This window comes from Misgurnus anguillicaudatus, chromosome 3 (genome assembly GCF_027580225.2).
Source record: "Misgurnus anguillicaudatus chromosome 3, ASM2758022v2, whole genome shotgun sequence".
NCBI classification, from domain to species: Eukaryota; Metazoa; Chordata; class Actinopteri; order Cypriniformes; family Cobitidae; genus Misgurnus; species Misgurnus anguillicaudatus.
In genome coordinates this window covers 22,228,264-22,252,697 of record NC_073339.2, presented here as the reverse complement: position 1 = coordinate 22,252,697, position 24,434 = coordinate 22,228,264, and the positions used below count along the sequence as shown (strand labels likewise).

The 24,434-nt window shown below is 36.4% G+C and overlaps 1 protein-coding gene across 19 annotated transcripts in view; it reads left to right on the top strand.

Annotated features, from left to right (window-relative positions):
* gab1 (GRB2-associated binding protein 1) overlaps nucleotides 1–24,434 on the top strand; it is a 112,228-nt gene that overhangs the window by 53,118 nt on the left and 34,676 nt on the right. For 16 of the 19 annotated variants that reach the window (XR_012367719.1, XR_012367721.1, XR_012367720.1 and 13 more), the window contains one exon: nucleotides 24,089–24,386. Coding sequence is in view for 16 of the 19 variants with exons in the window: in XM_055205144.2 (XP_055061119.1) it covers nucleotides 24,089–24,386 (298 nt within the window). In the remaining 3 variants the exon portion in view is untranslated. Of the gene's footprint in view, nucleotides 1–21,121; nucleotides 21,448–21,859; nucleotides 21,951–24,088; nucleotides 24,387–24,434 lie in introns of those variants that run through there. The other 3 variants (XM_055205150.2, XM_073863093.1, XM_055205152.2) reach the window with 3 other exon arrangements.

The following is a 24,434-nucleotide window of genomic DNA, read 5'->3' as shown; positions in this document are numbered from 1 at the left end:
CGGTAGCGCCGCACACGCATAATTTTGCGAATAAGAGCACTAAGTAAGAGCAACAGAAAGTTTCTATCAGTCTCCTGTGCTGCTTGAACCTCAGAAGTAAAGAGACTTTTACAAATGTTGCCAGTAAAATCCATATCACACCAGCAATGACAAGGTAAGCTTTCCTATGATTACAGTGCTAGGCTATTCCTATGCTATCTACAGTTTTATTACAAACAGCAACCTAAACTACAACATAACATTAGTGAAGACTTAAACATGGTTATCTAAATAGTACATTTAAACATCACTGTTTAAAGTTTTTACCAGCCTTTGTATGGGAACCTATATTCATTGTTTGGCAAAAAGCAGTGCTCCTCTGTTTGTCTGTTTTATTAAGCAATGATATGTTAGCCTACATGTAATCCTATTGTACTGAAATGAGCTGTATTCCTTGAGGCCTAATCCTCCAATAGCACTTATTGATAAGTTGTGTCAATCCAGTGCATGCCAGTTTGTGCTGTGAATCTGAATTAAGAGTGATCACTTAAGAATAGAAATGAAAAGAGGTTGCGTGTCTTACCATGTTATTAGGCTATAGGTTGCATTATAGTGGGCTCTATTGTGTTTGGTATGTGTACCATAATTTACCAGACTTTTACCAGATCATTTGTCTATGTTTATGATTATGACAGTAATTGTTACTGTATTTTGCCATAAGTCTTCACTTTGCCTATTCAAAGCTCGAGGGCCAACACATAACTTCTAGATTTATAAGCAGCAACAAAATACATTTTAACATTTTATAATGCCTAGTCATACTTCTGTTCTTTTGATGAAAGTAACTCAAAAGTAACGCAAAAGTAGTGTAACTCATTACAGTTCAGAGACAGTAATATTGTAATGTAACTAATTACTTTCAAATGACAGTAATTTGTAATATATAATGTATTACACCTTGGAAGTAACTTTACCAACACTGCACGCTGAATAACGGAAAGTGAATTACTGAAGGGAGTAAGAGCAGCGCATTAAATCTGGACACCCATATGTGCTCAACTGCAGTAATGTTTCTTGTCCTGTCACCTTGACAGTCACTGCGGTTTCACATTTCTCGTCATTAAACTGCTGTATATAATAGTCAGCGTTTGATTACTTAGGCTACATCTTTCTTGCACAACCACTAACTGCGCATCTGACCGGTGTTGCACCTCTGTCTGACTGGTTTGATTTTATTGGTCATCTCGGTTTCATTTTGACTTCATCTTAAAACTTAATAGACCATTTAACTGTTTGTACACAATGATGACATGGCACCGTATGCGTGCGCATTTGGGCAACGGAGCTATGGCAAGAATCAGCAGCAAATGACCCATTTCACAAAAAATTCACACGGCCGCGCCGCTCCATTAGCATGCTACACTTGCTACTTTAGCGGGTTGAAATGCATATACATATTAGGCTATATATTTGGTGTGTTTGACTTTCTGCCGAACTGCGCGATCCAATCGGCATATGAAATTACTATAGCGGCGCGAAAGTGACTGGGGAGCAGACTGGTGTAGCGCTACAAAAACCCACAGCCGAGTGACAGCAAAGTACCGCGAGAGCGATTCCAGTTATCACGTGGAGAAATCCGCTTTGAATCGCTCTCGCGGTACTTTGACATCACCAAGAGGTCTGCTTAGAGCAAACTTGTGACTAGGGCTGCAACAACGAATCGATTAAATCGATAAAAATCGATTACTAAAAGTGTTGGCAACGAATTTCATTATCGATTCGTCGTGTCGCGTGACGCAGAGACGTTTAATTTAAAAAAAGAAAAAAATAAACCCTTCAGTTAAGCGCGGAGCCGAGTGAACACACTCGTGCTGCGTCCCAAACAGCCTATTTCTATAATATATAGTAGGCAAAGAGTATGAGAAGTAGTGCTTTTCGCCTACTATATAGTATGGAAGTATGCTGTTTGGGACGCAGCGTCGGTCTCTCTCGCGCACTGTTGCTTGCAGAGTTCGGCGGCTCATAGACAGGGCGGAGAAAAGACAGGGCGGCGGGGAAAAGATGAAAAAACCAGCAAAGGTAGAGGAAAACCACATGTCAGTGTTTTACTCATCCCAAACGTAAGCGCGTCACCTGGAAGTTAGCCGGCAAAGAGGTAAACAAACAAAGACGACACGCTTATGCTTTATGGAGCGACGACAGCGGGTAAAAAAAGTTTCTAGAACGAATAAAAAACTCCAATGACAAACTCCACTGATATTAAACAATGAAATAAAACTTTGAGAGGGAGTTGTATGAACGCTTTTCCCCGTCATGGACCTTTACGTAAAATCATCGCGCCATCACTCTCCTGCTGCTCTTTCCTGCGCGCTCCAGCTCATGCCGACTGCCAAGCAAGGAGACGCGCGTGCCCGGCCCAACATACAGTAAGTGCCGCCTTTTGTTGCATAAACATCGTCTTACATTTTTTAAGGCGAAGTAATGAATGGTGTATTTGCATTTTGCGCGGAAGTAGAAGAAGCATTTTCCGTTTTCACAAGACGCATGTATGTGGCCAAATGTAAATAGAACAGTTTTAACAAATGAGATAGCTATCTGATCAGAGAAAACACATGAAGTCAAATATAAAGCTACAAAGCTGTCACTGGGGCAGTACCCTTTATAAAAAGTCCTAATATGTACCATTTAGGTACAAATATGTATCTTTGAACTGCCAATATGTACTTTTGAAGTACTAATATGCACTTTTTGGGTACAAAGGTGTACCTTTTTGAAAGAGTACTGTCCAGTGACAACTTTTGTACCTTTATTTCTAGTGTACTCATTTACTATCTTTTTGATCCCATCAAGAGAGGCTTCTTCATGGGAAATGCATCATAAAAAAGTCTATATATTTGGCAGATGTAAAGCATACATGTGTATTTTTTTTGTGTTAGTCCATTTTTATTTTATTTTATTATTATTGTAACAGCTCAGGTATGTTCAATGAGCAACATGTTTGTGTAATTTCTAAAGATTTTTGTTCCGTTTTGAATAAGGGGTTGGAAATGAATGCTTTTCTTGTTTTTTTGTTTTTTATCCGATTCAACGATTAATCGAAAAAATAATCGACAGATTAATCGATTATTAAAATAATCGTTAGTTGCAGCCCTACTTGTGACTTGCATAACAATGACTTTGTCCCACCTCTGCTAAGACGTCACATGCCGATCGGTCTGCGCGGTGCAGGAAGAAGCCACACGAGCGCTGAGCGTTGAGTCAAATTATAAGACCAGCGTAAGAAAATGATCGAGGTCTGGTCAGGGAATTAACCCAACACAAAGTGAAAATGATAGCAATGACTCTAAGATCTATGGACATGCACATCAGTGTTTTATTTGTGTGGAGAAAAGGACAATTTGAAATAGTGTCCAACACAATACTCTACCATTATACTCAAATAAGTAGGGCCTACATGCACTGCTCCCAAATGTGATGTGTTTTGGTGTTGCTTGTAATCTGGAACTTGGTGTATTTCAAATGTGTTTGTTAAGTGTCTCCACATGAAAACGGAATGCCCTCCCCCCGCACAGTCCTGCAATGAGAACCAGAAAAACCGGTTTCTAACCATTTTATTTACATGTGAATAGTGAGAGAGCACCCCCTCAGGAGCTGTAGGACGGTTTTTTATAAGCGTAAACCAGGACTAAGCCTTAGTTTAAATAGAATATAAAATTAGTTTTAACAAACATGCCTTACTAAAAACATTATTTGTCTGCATTTTGAGGCAAAACAAAGGGCATGGCCGTCCGGACCTCGGTAATTTTCTGACGCTTGTCTTATTTGACTCAATGCTCAGCGCTCGTTTGACGATCTTGCGGCGCCACGCAGACCGATCGGACGGCATGTGACATCTTAGCACCGCGAGACAGCAGGCCTACAGCATGCTTTTGAATAGATCTCACGGTAGTGTGATGTCACAGACCAACGGGTTTGCGCTGCGCCCCATTAGGTAAAATAAAGTGAAAATTATTCCTAGATGACCAATAAAATCATACCAGGCAGACATCAAAGGAGGACGGATACCTCAGTTAGTGGAAGTACCAGAAAGATAGGTTAAATTGGGCCGGAGCACAGCTCCGCCTCCTCGGGTACACAAAACACCTTGCAGGAGCTCCGGTCCGTCTCCTTCAGAAACATGGTTTGGTAAAATATAAAGTTTATAATGTGTTCAGTATACAAAAAAATGACAAAAAATTATTTCTAAAAGTAGCAATATTTTAAAGAGATAAATGTGGTATAAAGAAAGACATGAGAAAAGTAGAGGTATGCAAAAGAGCACAGTTCAGATATTGTTAATTCAAGCGGTTTTATACACCTTTCAGCTTTGTTTGAATTGACAAGCATTTTATTAGGCACTGTCAAAACATTTTATGATTGATTTACTGATTTATTACAGAAACTTGTTGTCAGAAGCAAAGCTATTGTACTAAGCATCTTTATATGTATGTTTTAAATTTAAAAGTGTTGTAAAAATATATGAGTATTCTCTTATATTAAGAATAACAATATGATACATTTATATTGCGCTAAAATTATTTTGCCATATAAATTATTCTCAACCACCACCAATAAAGTTTTAACATTATTCTTTAGGAAAAAAACGGCGTTTAAACCCGTGGAGCGAACAAGAAAACATATGTTTATATGCTCATTCGGCATATCATATGATATTTTTTATTTAGTTTTACAGTTTTAAAAGTGGCAAAAAAAGTTCTTAAAATCTAACTGGTCTCTGTAAATATAACTGCAGATGACAGCAGATTAGATTCAGTTCACCTACTAAGAAATAGGAGAAGCGATGATTTGTGATTGATTGGGGCTAATAGAATGACTGCCACACTCAAAATACACCAAACCAAATGAGCACTTTATATTACACTAAAGCAACACACAATGTGCAAGTCATGACCATGGCCGGGTTTCCCAAAAGCATCGTAAGGCTAAGTAGATCGTAAAAACGATCGTACGAATCATCTTAGAATTACGGGCTGTTTCCCAAAAGCTTCGTAACGTAAGTTGCACTTGAAAATCATCGTAGATCTACGAATGCTCTGGAGTAATCGTTCATTCATAAGTGCTTTTGGGAAACCGGGCCCAGGCCTTGACGCTTTGTGTGTTCGACTTTAAATGGTGGGGCGCTGACTGGTCGGCGTTTGACATCAGAGTACCGCGAGAGCAAAGGTAAAGTCGGACCATTTTGTAACATTTCGACTTGCTCTCGCGGTACTTTGATGTCTTCGGTGCCGAACTGTCTGCGCAGCGCCACAAAGAAACGCCCTTTGAGTCTTTACAGCAGAGTACCAGCAACATGAGAAGTGGTGGCACGCAAAAGGAAGTGAAGGTACGCAGTACGCTAAAATATAAAGTGTCTGTACTGCGAGCACTGGTCTAGTTATTTACATCGTGTGTTGCTCTTTCACCATTGTGCACCCGCGCACTCGCTCTGTAGTTTGTAGCTCGCGCTCCGGCTTCTGTAGCCGTTTCTTAATACAAAGTACAGGAGAGTGGAGCAAAATAAGCCTTTATCTAGGCAACCATACAGATTTGTAGCCGTGTGACCACAAATACAGGTAGCAACCATAATTTATATTTGGCTATGTTAAGGGGAAGGACAAATTAAAGAGTTATGATTAAAGTGATTTTTTTTTACAAAAAAATCCTATCCTATCAAAGTAAAATTTATACATACCAGGTGGTTATGTCAAAGTAGATTTATTCAGGTCTAAATATACCATAAATATTGGTGATAGGCGAATGATTTAGCTAAAGATTAGCCTGAATTACTAAGCTAGGCAGTTTTCCCAAAATGGTGGCTGTGGGGCAAAGTGAACCACCATGAGGCACTGTCTGAAACCACTGAATATGTTTCATTAAAAAAAATATCTGTGTAGTTTCGCACAACTGATTTGTTCATTTTTAAACATTTTAGAAAACATATCATGCCAAGACATTACAATATTACTACATTTTTATTTTATGCATTTGGCGTTTTGGTCCATACTGAAAAACAAACTTACCACTAAGAAACGTCCATTGACAATCTCCAAACAATAAGTTGTTCCTCAAAATCTGTATTTTCATCTGATACAGACTCAAACATGAGTGGATGACATCAGAGTACCGCGAGAGCGATTGAAACCAACCTCCTCCGCCTTATTTCTCGCGGTACTCTGATGTCATCTGCTTGTCTGCTCTTGCGGCGCTGCGTAAAGTTGACCACACCTAAAAACCGTACTGCTAAACTCGACAGGAATTCTCTGTGTATACCAGCACCTCCTTTATTAATTGTATAGCAGGAAAACTTATTTTTTACTTCTCAGCGTGAAAAATAGCTTGGTTTGGCGTGTGAACTGATTATGTCAAATTAAGTTACCCGATATCCACTTAATTTTAGTTATAGAAATTCATTTAAAATAACTTACAGCGTAGTAGGCCTAGATTTGCGTTTAAACAAAGCAACTGCAAGGTTTTCTTTTGATTCGCTCGCTGAGAGGAGATTAGAATTGGGGGTTGGCAAAGAATTGGCAGACCTGGGGGTGGGTGGTTTTTAATTTCTTGACTTTCTGTGTCAGTGGTAGCTGCTACTAGACGCATTACATTTTGGAATGAACTTCCTTCATGTCGTTTTATTTATACACTGTAAAAAATATTTTCTGAATTTGTAAGTAAAGTTAGCATTAAATATGTATTACAATTTTAAATGAATTTTTGCTTTTATTATAATTATAACTTAAATAACTGTAAAAATATTATGTGTAATTTTTAATGTGTAATATTAAAAATAATATTACACATTTTTTTATCAAAAAGACAAATAACTTGATTCTCATTAATAATAGGCATGGAAAACAAACTTCTAATTTTCAAACCCTCATACAGCTTGTGCCTATCTGCGTTGAACGTGAGAGCGCTGTAAGCGTTTATTGTGTCTTTCAGCACATTACATATATGACCCATTCTGTCTAAATGAGTGGGATGTTTTCAAATACCCTATTAATTAAACATCTAATACGTTTTCTGAGAGTGAAATGATTAATACTAAGATGCATGTCATGTCTGACATCTTGGTTTCGGTTTAAAAACATGCAGGAATTTGAAAATAAAATCCGGAACTTGCTTGATGTTTAAAAAGTTATTAAGAGAGATAAAGTTCGGGACTGATTTATGTTAAAAAGTTATTAAGATCAACAAGACTCGTACTGACTGACAGATCCGAAACCAACGCACAGACACGCAAGTACCTGCAGACAGAATAGTAAAAAAATCTGTTTTGGCAAGAATTTACGAAAGCATATTAAGCATTACAAAAAACTTGTTAAGCTCATTATTAAATATGTCCATAGCCTACAGCGTTTGCGCGAACAGAACGAATTGTTAAAAAAAACTCTCTCATTAATCTTCATCTAAATTAATAAATAATCAGATATTCGTTTATAATTTTAAATAACAGTATTCTCTATTATTTAAAGTCAGTTTTAGTTCAAAACAAGCAAAATTATTTTAAACAAGGTAATTAGAAAGTTGTAATTCAAATGTTTCAGCTGTTATTTACTAACTTTTTTATGTTAATTGCAATTCATGTCATAATAATCTTCAGTATACATTTTGCTTTTAAAATGTTACATTTTCATATTTTTATCTATTTACTTGTTTATTTTATATTCACCTAGATTGACAATGAAGCTGGCTTTAACTTGAAGTAATTTAAAGATCATCTGTGACCGAAGTCACGGAGACACGGAGTTATTAACGAATATTTTATTATCAGAGTGCAGCATTTTATCAAGGTTTTCTGGTCTTGTGTAATTAAATAAAACAAAAAAACTAAAATGGTAATTTTTTACAGATGGATTAAAAGAAGCTTGATATTAGGAGCGTTTTAAAACTAATTCCAAAACATCTCGAGTTTCTAAATAAGGGACGCGCAGAAAATGTCATTCATTCATGTAATTTTATAGATTACACTCATTCACTTAACACACATATTATGCGTGCTTTAAGGGCTTTATAATTTAGCTGTAAACACTTGATTATGTCTGGCCGAATATTTTTTCTGTTATTCGGATGAATTCGTTATTCGTTTTAAAGCCATTATCCGTGCCCTTGCGAATAACGTATTCGGCTTCGGGCACATCCCTAATATATATATTTATTTATTTATGTTTGACGAATGCTTATCAGTACATACTTTTTGGTTTCTTCAACTTTAAAGATGAATATTCTCCTTTAGAGATGGGCAATTTTTTGCAATCACGAAAAAACAAAGAACGGCACACTGCTACTATAGCTCTCAATATTTATTATTTAAAAGACAACGTTTCGACCAAAGCGCAACACAACCATGTTAAAGCTATTAAACGTTCAGATGCAAAAATGAACTAAATGTAAAATTAGATAAATTAGTTAATGATATTGCGTAAATGCGCTCGGTCTCTTCAAAGGTCTTCGCGAGTTATTTTGTTATAAGACTCAGTTATCATACATCACGTCTCTTCTACTGTAAGTACACGGAAAAAAATAAGACAAATGATGCGCGTTTGAGTCGAAATTTTATGAAGAATATGTCACTGTTTATGTAACTGGCAAAGAAAACTTCGCCAACGAAAGGTTTGCCAAAAAAGCCTGCATTTGTATGGCATCAAAGAGTATCTCCTAAACACAGAAAATCCGTGTCATGTTACTTCAATATCATAGAGTATACGCTCAGCATGAAGTTAAGCACACAAATTGTCGTCAGTATGGCCTACATGAAACACGACTGCCATCTACAGGTTTTTGTATTTCCTGCATCCCCCACCGAACCCCCCTTCTGCGGGATCTCGCAGAATTTCGGAAGTCCTCGCGGCATTCTGCTCTCAGAGACGCGCATTTTTAAGGGCCACATCTGTAATATAATGGATTGATACAGTGGGCAGTATTACCACAATTTTAAATCAGGAGCATATTAAAACTTCACTCATCAAGGCAATGGGTATATTAAATCATTTTAAATAATGAAGATTTGTATGTTTACCCATCATTAGTTATTTTCCCTCATCCCACATTTGAGAGGTATAGAATGGTGTTTTTGTTTTTTCCTCATGCTTTTAAGTGCAAGCAAGTGGAAGTCATGTGGTCAGTGTTAGAAATACATTAGGAAAACCATTAATGCTGAGGCCAACAAAAAACTATCAAGCACAAATCGTTTGTATTGTGCTAACTTCAATATTATGCATCTGAGATCACAGAGCAAGAAAGACTCGTTCTGGTATGCAAAAGGTTATAGTCAGATGTGTTTCTGTATTTACCATTTTGATGTTAGCTGGTGGTGTTAATGCTAATGGTTATTTAAAATGGTGTTTTGGGCTTTTCATAAGAATGTAGAGTAATGTTTTGTGTCTGAAGACTACTATAAAAACATGCTGAACATTCTTCCTATTCCAGTAAACTGCCCTAAGAAAAAGTCAAATGGATAACAGTCTATGAGCTCTACACTTACCAAAAGCCTATATAGATTAGAAGTATGATTTTACTTTTTTAAGTAATTTAATAAAAGTATAAAAACTTAAAACTGAGTAAGAGTTATGTCTTACTCTTAATTTTATTATTTTAAGTATTAAAGGGGACAGAGAATGAAAAACCATTTTTACCTTTGTTGAATAATGGTAGTCTACCCACATTCACAAACATTCAAAAAGTGTTAAACATGCTAAACATCTCAGTCTCATAGAAATTCCTCTTTTAGAAATGTCAGCCAGAAAACAGCCCAATCTGAAAAACTGATGCTTATGACATCACAGGCATCTAACTGCCCATCCACTTTAAAATAATTGGCTACATTTTTTGAGTGGCAGCAAAGTCAGCCAATCAGTAATGAGATTGCAAGTTAAGCCAGTAGGGGGAGCCAAATAGGTGCAAAACCACTTGTTTGAAATCCCCCACCCTAATAGAGCTATCTGAGAGAGGTTTTTAGGAAGCTTCTAAGGCATTATAGACCCAAACAAAAATTTTTTTGTCTACATGTCACATCACAGAACAAGGATAAATACTCTGTTCAATCCTTCTATGTCACCTTTAATAGAAATAACAAAAAGACAGTCTAAATTTGGATTTCTTTTTATGTTGTCATACTGTAGATTAAGGAATCTAGGTTGTTGTGTAGTTTCATGCTGTCACTACAAATAAAGAAAGTGAGACTGAGAGCCAGTTAGATGATAAACAGATGGCAGGTGTGACCCAACCTGGGTTTTGCCCTGACATGTAGCCGACAGCTTGTTCTCGGCAGACAGGCATCTTGACACACCCCTCTTTACACGAGAGTGCTTGAACTGCGACACATGCACATGCACTCTACCTTGAGTCACTGATCACTCCAAACTGATCACCCCACACTTGCATTTATCACCTAAATCTGTCTGTTAAAGAGTAAAGTTTGTGTACGCTGGCAAGCCAACAAAATGACAGCACGCTATACGTTCTGACACATTTGCCTTAGTGTGTATCCTCCTTTTAAGTTACGCTGTACGTTGGCATGCATTTATTGAGAGTAAAATCAGTTTTGTTTTACCAATCAGAACCCATTTAATAAATATGAGCAGTGACTAGCCTGGTTACTGCAGATGGGTGACCATGAAGAGAGAGATTGATGGGAGTGAGGCTTAAAAGAATGATGTCATCCAGAGGGCTTGGAGAGTCAGTAAGCGGCGAGGGGGAGGCGCCCATCTTTATCTATTCAGGTCTGGACAGGCTAGTTCTATTATTATGCATTTAGCTTTCCACTCAAGCACATGGGTATTTCCTCAAATCACACAGGGTCAAGGTAGCATAGTAGTTAGTGTCTGGTCCCTTGAAGAAGTGACTAAGAGACTGAAGAGGTTGATATTGATTAACATTAAAATATTATAATTAAAACATAGTGCAATCTCAGGTCAGTGAGTGTGTGTGAAGGTTAATTACTGCAGTTATTTGCCTTTTAGTCACCCCATTTTTTGATTTGCTACTCAAATAAATTTTGTTCCCTTCACTGAAATATTGAAACATCACAATATGTGCACCAATTCACTGCTATGGTTATACTGTGCGTGTGTTTGCGTGTGTGTGTGTGTGTGTGTGTGTGTGTGCATTGATGCATTAAGGCTTATATATAATGCACATACATACATTTGAAATATACAAATGTAAACGAGGATCAGATATACGTTTGTGAAGCAAATGTGAAGCAATTGAGCATATGTGCTTAGCCATTTCGGTGGGTGCTCGAGCCAAGCCCCGGAGCACCCACGGGATTGGCGCCTATATGTGCGTGCTGTAGCATTTCCATCTGTAAAACAAAACTTGGTTCAAGTGATAAATCTTTTTGGGGTTATAATGTTTCCAGCCATGCTGAAAACGCGTTCTGATGATCTACTTGTAGCGCAGATTGACACTTTGTCGCAACCTTGAGTGACCAAGAGAGAATATCTTGCCTCATTGTTCCTACCCCCAAACCAGCGGGTCATCACTGATATCCAGTGATGGGAGTACGCGTTACTGTAATTCCACTACTTTCATCGATAATGAGCATGTAACGAAGTATATTTTTAAATCAAGTAACGCAGTTACAATTACTGAAATTTAAATGAGTTTGTTACTTGCGTTACTCTATTTTGGAAAAAATTAACACTTGCAGACAAGACATTTCTGATCTAATGTCGCAGGACTGTAGGGTTGTAATGGTATGAGATTTCCATGGTATGATAATCATCTCAGAAACTATCGCGGTTTGCTGGTATTAAACACTTATTTTATTATTATTATCATCATTAGCTACAATGGCTCTTAAATTAATAAAAAAACGGATAGGGGTTTTGGGTTGAACATATGATTTATTATATCAAACTTTTTTGGAAAAAAATTGCACTTTTGAAAAATTAAACTTTGATTCTTAAAGGAACAGTATGTGGGATTGTGGCCAAAACTGGTATTGCAATCACAAAACTTGTGGCTAAAACTGCAATTAAACAACTGGTGGCCAATACACAACATGATAACAATAACATCAGCTGAGGCTGCAACTCCACTTTTTAAATGACAATATCCTGGCCATAACACTGTTGTCAGTGATATAAGTATTTGAAATAAAAATGATTTCATAATGTCCAGTGACATATCAGGGTCATTTTATGATTAATTGACATAAATTTCTTACATACTGTTCCTTTAACCTTGATTCTTTTAATTTTATTCTTTTAAATAAAATGATAAAATACTCATTAAATTCTCTCAGAGCTGCTCTGGATATATTCATTTGTTCACATCGTCATATAGTGAGGGAAATGTATAGTTTTTATTATATGGCCTAAGTATAATCAACTTAAATTGATCTGTAATATAAATAATTTAAATGGGCTTTAGTGCCTCTTTTTGCAGCCACTCTGCGTCCACATTTCTTGCAAACTGAATATCCATCTTCAAGGACAACCCCGCATTCGTTTTTCGTATACCCAAAGTATTCCCATACTGTAGATTTTAACTTTTTTTCTGGTGGGGGATAGAGGATAGAATTTGTAGTCTCTGACATTTTCTCTGCTGCACTGCAGAAAAATGGTTCTATATAGTACCAAATAAGGGTTCTTCAGCTTGTAACAATAGCAGCACCCTCTTTGGTACTATATAGAACCCTTTTTTAGATGGTTCTATATAGAACCTTGCCTTGAAAAGTGCTACATAGAACCTCAGTGGTGCTATAAAGAACCCTTTCATTTATCAGCAGTCAGGAGGGTTATTTTTGTTTATAGTTTTGTTTTGTTTTGTTATTTATAGCACTTTACACGGTTTAACAGTTTAAAAAACAGAACTCAAAAGACATCAGAAAAATACTTTTATTTTCACTTTTTCATTACATGAGATATCATACAATAATAAATATGTGCATTAAAATCAGAATCAAAATAAATATATGAATTATTATGCAAATATAACAAGTCATTACTCAAACAAGATATGGATGTTAAATGACAGCAAAATTAAAATCAAAATCAAAAAATAAACAATAAAATAAAAAAAAATAAAAGACAATAATTCTAAATAGACAACAATAACATGAAATCAATAAAATCATGACAAATGCAACATCAAAACATGCAAATGATAATAAATACTGAATATTAACATATTATGACATTACATTCAGATGTAAACACTTTACCACAAACAGATAGATGACATAGAATACAAATGAATGGGATGTAAATAATACATTACTAACTGTAAAAATAAAATTCAATAGGATTGTGTCAATGTTTGTAGAAGCTGGATCATTTTACAGTACATACTCCATCCAATGTTCTTTGTTTTGTGGCAATGAAGTTGAACATTTAGTCAGATAAGAGTAAGATAAGAGATGCTCTGTTGTTGTCATGTTGATCTTGAGACGCAGGCTGTGATAATCACAGATTCCCCTCACCTTGCAGTGGTCATCATCATACAAGATTTGGATCTGTTGGACATGGGAGAAAGGATAAGACATAGAGACAAAACAACTTAATATTAGCCTGGAGTTTGCTTACATACTGCATGTAAAACATGACTTGACAGAAGTTTTAATATGATTCTGCTCAAGCTACCTGTTTTGTCAGTACATAGGTGAATGGTTGGCGAGAGATTTATTCATAAATTGAATAAACATAAACCACTGTTATCAAGTCAATGGCCGACCTGCAGAGCTTCACTCATGATCCACCTACAACAGATAGACAAAAATAATAAGTAATTCTGCTATTACATGTAAATGTGCCACAAGATCACACACACAATCTTCAAAATGTTTAACAGTAAATAACTTTTTTTTTTTTAATGTCAGCATTGAAAGAAACATGCATATAATCACCTTTAAAAACAGGATGTGTCTCTCATATCAAGCGATCATACCCACTGCCTTCACTCCTAGTAAAATTACCTCACAAACGAAACTCTGAAATATCAATAAAAAAAACTAAACACATGTTGTACCACATTATTTTCATAATTAGTTTAATAAACGTAATGTACAATATACATGTATATGCTTTTTAACACTTTAACAAATTATTATCCTAAATCATTTTTAAAACAGAGTCCACTAAATATATAATTTAAAACAGTATGAAGCTTACCTGCTATAAAGGAATGAAGCTTACGGTATAAAGTTTACCTGTTATAAACGATATAAAGTACAATCTTTAAGAAATATCAATAAAAAAAACTAAACGCATGTTATACCACATTCTTCTGATAATTAGTTTAATAAACTTAATGGGCAATATACATGTATTAGCTTTTTAACACTTTAACAAATCATTATCCTAAATCAATGTTAACTCATTCACTGCCAGCCTATTTGAGAAAAGTTGCCCACCTGCATTTTTGTGATTTTAACAAAAGTTACACAAAATTCCTTGCAGGAAAAATTATCTTCTATAAATATGTAAACATACAAATTATATCAAATTAAAGAACACACCCTCTGCTTTCAAACAAACAACAAACAAACAAACAAAATGGGGAAAAAACGTTTCATTATATATTTACTTTTTCCACTTTATTTGACCACTGAAATATGGATATTTCTCTTCAAAACTACAACATTTTGAGCAAAAAGCTTAAAAAAATGCGTCTTTGTAAAGGAATTTATGTTAGAGATCAGACTCAGAATAACTATCAAACATAAAGGCAGTTCAAATAATTCATCAAATCATTTTAACTTCCGCTTTTGATAAATTGGCGGTTTGGCGCCATCTAGTGGATAAAAGCGGTATTACACTTTCACTTTGAAATTCGTCCGGAAAGACACATTTGTTAGTTACATATTAACTCATAATTGACGAGATAACTCGTCAATGGCGGTGAATGAGTTATAGAGTCCACTAAATATATAATTTAAACAGTCTGAAGCTTACCTGTTATAAAGGGAATAAAGCTTACAGAATAAAGTTTACCTGTTATAAAATAAATAAATTACAATAAGAACACACAAAACTTCAATTTTCAAAATGTTTTTAACAGTAAATTATGATTATTTTCCTCTCTTACCTGTTTGTGTTGTTAGTCTGCTGGCGGTTCAGCAGGACTGATGATTTAGGGCTTTTACAGGTGAAAATAATCAGGAGGCAGCTTGAAAATAACTGACTAAATTTAAAATAAAAAAAGGAAGGAACTGAAGAACCCTTTTTGTCAAGACAAAGAACCATTTAGGGAAAAAAGGGTTCTTCAGTAAGCTATGGTTCTATATAGAACCTTTACCATCATTTCAGAACCTTTGAAGAACCATTTTCTTAAGAGTGTGTACATAAACAAGTGGAGTCTAGCAGTCACGGCGAATCAAGTTGCATGCGTAGTAGCGCAGGTGAGATCTGCTGTTTTTTTTTTCAAAACCGTGTATAAGCAAATGTTTACGGTATGATAATCGTAAAAGTTAATATCAAGGTATACCGCCATACCGGTATACCGTTACAACCCTACAGGACTGTGGTGGGCGGCGCAATGAATCATTAAACTTTATCATGGACGACAGTGCGTATAGAATGAACGTGAAAAACGGGACAACATACCTTTGTTTAAAAATTGTGTGTCTCAAGTCCAGTACACAATTTTTAAACATTATATATTTTCAATTTAAACATACAGAATATTTGTCTAAATGGTCTTAACCATAAATAAAGTAAGCTTACAGATTAAGATAATTTCTAACAAAAATATTTAAAGGCTGAATCTAAAGCAAAATAGGCTCCATATAAGAAACTTTACTAAAATAATGCAGTACATAACCAAACTCACAAAAGAGTGATGCCCACTGTGGCCCACATCCTATCATTTAATCATTTGACAGTTGAGTACTGTTCATATTTACATTTAAAAAGCAGATTTAAAAGTAACCTAAAAATTACTTTCCCTAGTAACTAATTACTTTTGATATACAGTAACTGATAGAGTAATTCAATTAAAGAAGTAACTGTAACTAATTACTAATTTTCAGTAACTTGTCCAACACTGCTGATATCAGTTGCCTCCTAGGGGTGTGACAAGATCTCGTGTGACGAGTTCTTGTGAACCCAATCATGTGTCCCTTGGATAAAAGGGCTCATTATAGATGTGCAAAGGTCCTACGGTGCAGCTGCGATGGAGTAGGTTACATGTCGGTTTTCATATATAGTTCTGCGTCGTCATCCACGTCGACATGCAAGCACACATGCAGACCACTGGTAGGCACTATCCATGCATGTAACCATAGTAGCAGCGCGACCGTCAATGAAGAAGCAGCTTGGCCAATTTAACCCACAAACGAAGGAGAAACCGCAGCTTGTTGTGTATGTTTTGAGAAGACCAGCAGTGATGGAAGTAAATAAACAGCGACTTATGTTGCAGTATGAGTTAAATCTCTCCTCAACTTGGCCCGTCTTTGTCAGGGCTCTCAAGTCTCACGCATTCACCGTGAGACACACGCATTTCAGTCAGTTCACATGCTCACACGCCACACCTTGTATTTCTCACGCTGAGACGTGAGAGATAAATTGTCCTGCTATATGGGTGATTCTCACGAAACCATTGAAACACCACGGCACTAATGATTTTAGCTTTAAAATGTGTAATATAGTAACATTAAAAAGCATCAGAATTAACACAATACTGTGTTCTACCTTGCACAATGTGTGATTTCAACATAAGAATTTATAATTGTAAATTTTATCTAATTTTCTGCTGAAATTCTCATTACCGCAATGTGTCCGGCTGTGTTTGAACATGCGTTATGTTGTAATTTAATCAAATGAACACAAAAATATTAAGAAAAAAATAAATGGATGTTTTGCTAGACTACTTTAGATGACAGAAAAATATTCACTGAATATTCATGTATAATAATAATCAAGAAAAATTAGGAAAATTATGTGTCCATGCCTGATGTTCTCATCCTCCGCAACACTTTTTGAGAACAGTTTAAGCACACATACAGAATTTTAATAAAGTTTGATTTTGAGTGACCAAGCACATGGACCAGTTACTTCAAGATGGCTACCAGGTAAGATCATTTTTTTTACAGTTAATTTGAAATATTGTCTTGTCAGAATGCTTACATGACATTTTGATTATCATTACCACAACATATGCTTATTAAATGTTAATTTAATTAATAGAAGCATAATACTTTGATTTTAAATGCATCTGCAGAATCTCCAAATTATGTTCTTTCAGGTTTGTCATGTCATTTTGAAAATATGTCAGTGTTGATGTTTTCTGACTGTTGCGGTAATGAGATTTTTTAGGACTAATTTTTTTAATTATGTTACAAAAAGTGTTAAATGATAAGTAAAAGTTTTTAAATTAATGTTCCCATTTACTCCAGACTTAGTTTTTTAATGTCTGGTGGGAAAAAAGGTAATTTAAGCAATTTTTACATTTTCATGTTTTTTCGTGAGAATCACCCACATACAATTAATCGAACGTTCGTTACTAACATGGACTTAACGGAGTGGAAGTCGGATGTGCAAGATCTGATGAATGCGGGTAGATATAACCCATTTTTAAAGCATTTTACGATTCCTGGATGAAATCATTACCTTTGATCAAAGACAATGAAAGCTAATATTGGGGAATAAAACCAAATTCGTGCTAAATTATTGATTCAGTCAAAAACTCAAACAGCTTTGCAACCAGTTGAAACTAAGAAAATTACTAGATGGTTCCTGAAATTAATGTAATAGAAATGCATTTAATTATTATTGCCCTTTCATCATTAAATGTTCTGCAATACTATGTGTACAGTAAGCTCAAGTTAAAAGAGTACAATTCCATCATCTACTTAAAGTGCTCTGTTTTCATGTACTAATTCTGTACTCAATATAGCCTACATTTTTTGTTCTTTAGTACATTAATATAAAATATGCTAAAATGTAATTAAATTTTTTTATTTAGGTACCACTTGTAATACATTTGAACCCATATTTGTATGAAAGAGTACAAGTTTACTTCAAGTGTATACATTTTTGTAATATGAGATAGTATGTTAAATGCATTTCAGATCATATTCATGACATCTCAAAATAACACTGATTAGGACACCTATGTTTTTAAGATTACCTTAAGTACTAAAAAATAAGTTTTGGTATATTATGTAGTGTGTGAAAATAATACACTATAAAGGGATAGTTCACCCAAAAATAAATATTCTGTCATCATTTTTTCACTCTCATGTTGTTACAAACCTGTATACATTTTTTTGTTCTGAAGAACACTAAGGAAGATATTTCGAGGAATGTTTGTAACCAAATCCTTAATGAGCCCCATTCACTTCCATAGTAGGAAAAATAATACTATGGAAGTCAATGGGGCTCATTAACAATTTGTTTACAAAACATTAGGTGAAATTAAACTGTTAGCAAAAACTTGACAATTGAGTGGGGCCGAGGGGTTGCTGTCCCCTGACCGATGTAATCTCAAGGGGATCACACACCGGCCGCGCAGCTCAGTGTCGCGCCGAGTTCCGTCTAGAACAACTCGGCGGTATCGTACACCGGAAGTGCACATTAAATAGCACAAGCTTTGTCAGAAAGCGTCTACTTTGATTTTTGATTTGGGACAAATATGATGTTATTTAATGTTAAACTATGTGAGTGGTGCTGTGTGGCGCGACAGGGATTTGAGCAACTTCCTGAGTCACAGCTGGGCGGCGCGGACAGGCGCCACCTGGCAGCGCCGGTGTGCATATACTCATAAAAAACAATGTGTTCGATTTTTTTAAGAACGGCGCAGCGCGGCCGGTGTGCGATCCCCTTCGCTCCAAACTTTTTTTTCGTTTTTTGACCTGATGGGAGGGGTTCTAGTGGACCAATCACATCGCTTGCGGTCCGCGTAGAACTGACGCGCTGTTACAAATTTGGCGAGGAGCACATCAGGCTACGCAGAGCTACACACAGGCTACGGATAACCTTTTACTTTATATTTTTATAGTTTGTGACGTGCTCACCACCACGGTTGTGCTGTGGTTAAGACTGTCACAGCCCTAGGTGCAAATACCAGTAATTTGACAACAGCAAACCTTAGTAAATTGCCTTGCATGATTCTTTTAAATACTCTTCTCCCATTAATTATCTCATAAATGGAAACAAAAATATATATACCCATCTTTTGTAAAGAACTCTACAAGTGCTTTACCCTGCTTTTATAGCTCTGCCATTGCCTGTTGTTACATATCTGTTGTAAAGTATAAACAGGACACATGGTTTAACTAAAATGAGCAGCCTCGATTTCTCCTCTTTGGAAATCCAAGTTACCCATTTTACCATTTTTTTTTTTTTTTTTTTGTATTAACCACTGCTAAAGACAACCTTGTTCTGGCATGCAACTTAGAAATATCAAGTAACAAAAGATAACCACAATGTTTGTTTTTCACTGTAGCCTACACGGATAACATGTTTACTGTAACACTATAAGAATGCCTGTCCACCCCTTGTATATTTTTATGTGATTGATACAGTATATATATTTTGTTCAAATCAATGGGTTGTTAAATCCCCAATCTAGATCAAAGTATTTATACAATATCATATCGCCGGCTTCTTGCTGATTCTGCAGCTGAGATCTGCACAGTTGATGTTCTTAGCACATTGTCATTCGTATTTCATGTGTTCTCTTTTGAATCCATGAGGCCTTTTATATTCATGTGAGCTTGTAAAGCAAGTAGCACTTGTTTTGTAAAATAAAAGTACACACTGTAGGTCCACCAGAGTGTTTTGAGCTCACATACGACGTATTGTGTGCCTCTTTTCAGCGTATAGCCATAATGGAGAGGCTTTGGCAGGCAGATGCGAGCCTGTCACATTTATTCCTCTGAACGATCTCACACTTACAAATGATCCAAATGTCAGTTCTCTCGCACTCCCCAGCTCTGGTCTCCTTAGAGACCACCGATCCATCTTGTACCATCTTTCTCACATTCACTAATACTGAATTATCTTAACTGTTGGATAGTAGTGGGTGAAATGTCCTGAAAATTAGATCACAGTATTTCTTACAAGTTTTTGAATATAGTACAGTAGTATTTATAACAAATTTAGCAACGTGGGAGTAGCATTTATGTGTGAACAGTAGAGTTTTGCAGTATGAGAAGAGCTATCGTGCAGAAACTCAATATGCGCTGTAGATGAAGAACCATACACACGCAGCTCCAGAATATGGCTTATGAATATATATATTTTGCTGTTCTTCAAACCTTGTCAGGTATTTTCATGATAATAAAGAATATGTACACTGACACTCACTTAAAGGATTATTAGGAACACCTATTCAATTGATCATTAATGCAATTATCTAATCATCCAATCACATGGCATTTGCTTCAATGAATTTAGGGGTGTGGTCCTGGTCAATACAATCACCTTTTTTCTAAGCAAGTGTAGATAATTAATGAAAAAAGGATGGAAAGTCATAAATTACTTAATTCTTTGATTTTTTTGCAAAAAACTTTAGTAATATTATAATTATACCTTAGTGAACATAATAATATAAAAAAGTCAACAATATAAAAATGTTTAAAAGCGCTTTTTACAGAAAGATGAGAAAAAGACCAAGACATGTCCTGGTGCTCCAAAAAGCGTTTTATTGTGCACTATATCTGAAATATAGTGGTGACTAATGCATGTAGAATTTCAGGCATGAGATAACTTTGTGCTAATCTATTTGCAGTAAATGCAACTCATGATGCGCTGCAACGACAGCAAGAGATTGTGGTCTCGCATAGCTTGACATTTTGAGTTACATTATTTCTTTCCATCTCTTTTGCTGTTGCGCCTGATTACGTCAATTATCTGCAGAGAGACTGGCCAGTTAGTGATTCAGTTCAGATGGCATTCCCCTATAGTTTGGACTTCAATGGCATCTCTGTTAAGCCAAGACAGTGACACTGTGGCCCTATGCCTCTGTATGCATCACACTTTTGTGTGTGTGTGTGTGTGTGTGTGTGTGTGTGTGTGTGTGTGTGTGTGTGTGTGTGTGTGTGTGTGAGGCAGACAGCAGCTGCCACACTTGGAGGGGCCTCTTCATTTAAGTCCCACCCTGTCCCCACTCCCTCTGCCGCCTTATACACAGACACGTTTACTTTATGTACTTCTCTTGGAGCTGAAGGACTTTCAGGAGAACATTCGAGTAGACCACCGTTCAGCTCAGCTGTTCTTGGATCATTTCCCTTTATTGTGTTTAAACTGGTTTGGGGTTAATTTGAATGTCTTAAGACTTAAAATGCAGTCAGCTGCAGTCCATCCTGTTGGTCTTTGGGAAACAGAGCATCTCCTGCATGTTCATATTTAGATCGGTCTCCAGCATCATTTTTAAGCTGTCATTGGCTTTTTGTCATCAAGCAGAATGTAACAAACCTTCTCAACAGGTGGTTAAACAATATACGGTGTGTACCTGCGCCGCATTCAGGAGCCGGAACTCAAGGTAGGATTGATGTTTGAAAAAACAAGAGTTGCAAGGATAGTTTGGTGTCATGTGGGAGTGTTTTTGTCTGAAACGGGGACATCTTGCTTTACTAACAAAACCGAGCATGTTGGAGAGATAGCACAGTGTGTGTGTAAGTGAGGGAGAAATAGAGTTTGTGCACAAATTGGAGAGTGGTTCGTACGCCTCACTCATCTTGGCCTCTTTCCTTAAAAAATAAAGACATCCTTCTCCAGAATGAAATAGGTTTGACACCTTTCCAGCAGCTTCACAGTCAAGTGTTTCACCATTGCACAGATACAGTTTTTTAAAAGTTGACTTAAGTTTAATTTAATTGATTTTGTATTGGATTTCTTCCGCTCAACGTTTTGTTAGGTTTAACCTTTTCTGCATTTTTATTTTATGACTGTAGATTTCCCCTGAATGTTCACTAAAGCTGCTCCCTGGAAGATCCTGTCTTCTGTTTGTGTCACTGCACTGACGTAAGATGATCCGTGTAGCAGGTTAGCTGGGTCTCTCTCTTGCCAGTAAACATACGCATGCACACATTATCTGTGTAATTTGAGCTGCAAGTTCTTTGTTTTGAAGCCGCAGTTAGCATCTATGAGGTTGTCTTGTTGGTTTATCCATAGTAGACAAAGCTAATGGTGTTCGAAATCTTGCTCTGTATGCTAATGTTGGCTTTTTATCTATGTTGCAATCATAATCATTATTGTAATTGCAAATATAGGTTTCCAAACTCATTATAGGTTACTTGTGGCTGTGATGATATTGCACAGGGAAATTTAGGTCACATCACACAATTAGGTCTATCATGTAGATCAGTTGTTGAGTGTCAAGTTTGTGTGTGTGTGTGTGTGTGTGTGTGTGTGTGTGTGTGTGTGTGTGTGTGTCTAGTTTGGCATGGCGGGGCTGTGCCTCTTGTGTTGCAGTGTAGTGTGGTGATATTCAGAGGGCAAGAGCTTGGCTCTCTAACAAAGGGAACCCTGTGGATAGAAAAACAGCTGAGAGGGGGGTAAATTACAGCATTATTAATCCCCTTCAAACTTTGTGGTAAAAAATAAACAACAACAAAGATTAAACATTCCAGGCCGTCTGGTAGTTAAATAATAGAAGTTTCTGATCTGTTTCTTTTTTTCTGGATTATGGCAAGTGATGTTTTAAATTGAAGCAAACAGATTTCCACTAGTGGGAATTTATTTGGCTGTATTAATTTAGGGCTGACCAGTGGAATATTAACTGTGGTGCTCTAAAATACTGATTCTGATTACTCTGTCAGACTGTTTTCAATAACAACATATTAGTTTCACTTTCCTGTCTCATGTATCTCTCTATGGTCTTTCTTCATGCTGACACAAGTTGTTTTGTTGTAAGTAGTGAGTTGGAAAAGGGTTCTGCATCCAGGAAATAAATATTTTGTCTTTTGTAATCTTGATCTGAAAACTACTTTTCTAGGTCCAATAAATTCTCAGTGGATATAACAAGCCAGGCCTTCTTAAATTTCCTTATTCAATATTCTGTTTATTTGAAAGTCAGTCGCATATTCCAGTTCATGTAGACCTTAAGCTGATCAAGAAGTAGATTTGAAGTATATATTTCCCTCCTCAACTTCCCCACCTGATCCCTGTTAGGGTGTACTTTCCTATTGCTATGTGCTAGGCTATTGCTTGTTCATTTAATCCAATCCATTTCTCATTTTGCAATTTGCACAAACTTTTTTTTACCCTGCCTTTCTTTTTTGCTCCATGTAATGTTGTTTTCTCATTTCATTTTCATTATGTTTTACATCCACACACTAAGAGAGAGCTCATGTAGGTTTAAAAAGCTAAATCACTTTGTCTTCATCTGTGACAGTTGAAACAACTTTATATGCAAAAGATTTGCATTTTCCCTTCGTTTTGAATGGGAAAAATATTTTCAAGCTGTAATTGTCAGTTACCTCTTTTAGAATGAGTGCTTCACATGCTTTTGGGGTGTGTGTGTTTGTTTGTGTGTGTGTGTGTATGCGCGTGGAGTGGGTCTGTCTGCGGAGAGTTTAGACTGTATCTCCAGGCAGAGTTTTAAGCGGAGTCTGTCCAGAAGGAGCCGGTCAGAACCCACAGTGTCAACTGCATGGGTCTGGATCAAATTACAATAATGGCGTGCAATGACTTTTCAAACTTTTCAAATCAACTAACACAACAGACAAAAAGTTGTGTAAAGAGTAGTTGATATGCTTTAGCTATTTGAACTAAGGTAATTTACTTATTTATTTTGCTTGTTTATGAAATAATCTACTCTAGAGGGACTCGTGTTAGATGGACTTGTTATTTATTTTATGCAAAAGTCTTCATGAATTTAAGGTTTGGCCACAAAAGCTGTTTGTTTATGTTATTGCTTTTGAAACCGTCTATAAGAATTATGATTAAAGTCAATGCTCAGTTTTCGGGGTTGTGTTTAAACACTGTTGAACGTAAAGGCTTGCATGTCAGAGAGACTTGTTTGATCTATATATATATATATATATATATATATTGGTGAGATGAGATGTCATGAGCAATTGAGCAGTTCTCCTGTCCTGACCAATTCCGTCATGTGATGATGTACTGTTCTGTGTGACAGTACATGTGACATGAATCATGGATCCTCTCTCTTGTTTCAGGCATGGAAGAAGAGATGGTTTGTTTTGCGCAGTGGGAGGCTGACAGGAGACCCAGACGTGCTGGAGTATTACAAGAATGACCATGCTAAAAAGCCCATCCGCGTGATTGATCTGAACCTGTGCGAGCAGGTGGACGCTGGTCTCACCTTCAACAAGAAGGACCTGGAGCACAGCTTCATCTTTGACATCAAGACCATCGACCGGATCTTCTACCTGGTGGCTGACACTGAAGAGGAGATGAACAAGTGGGTGCGCTGCATCTGTGACATATGTGGCTTTAACCCTACTGATTCGGAAGGTAAATCACAGTACTCTTATAATTTACTCTCCCTCATGCAGAGTCCTG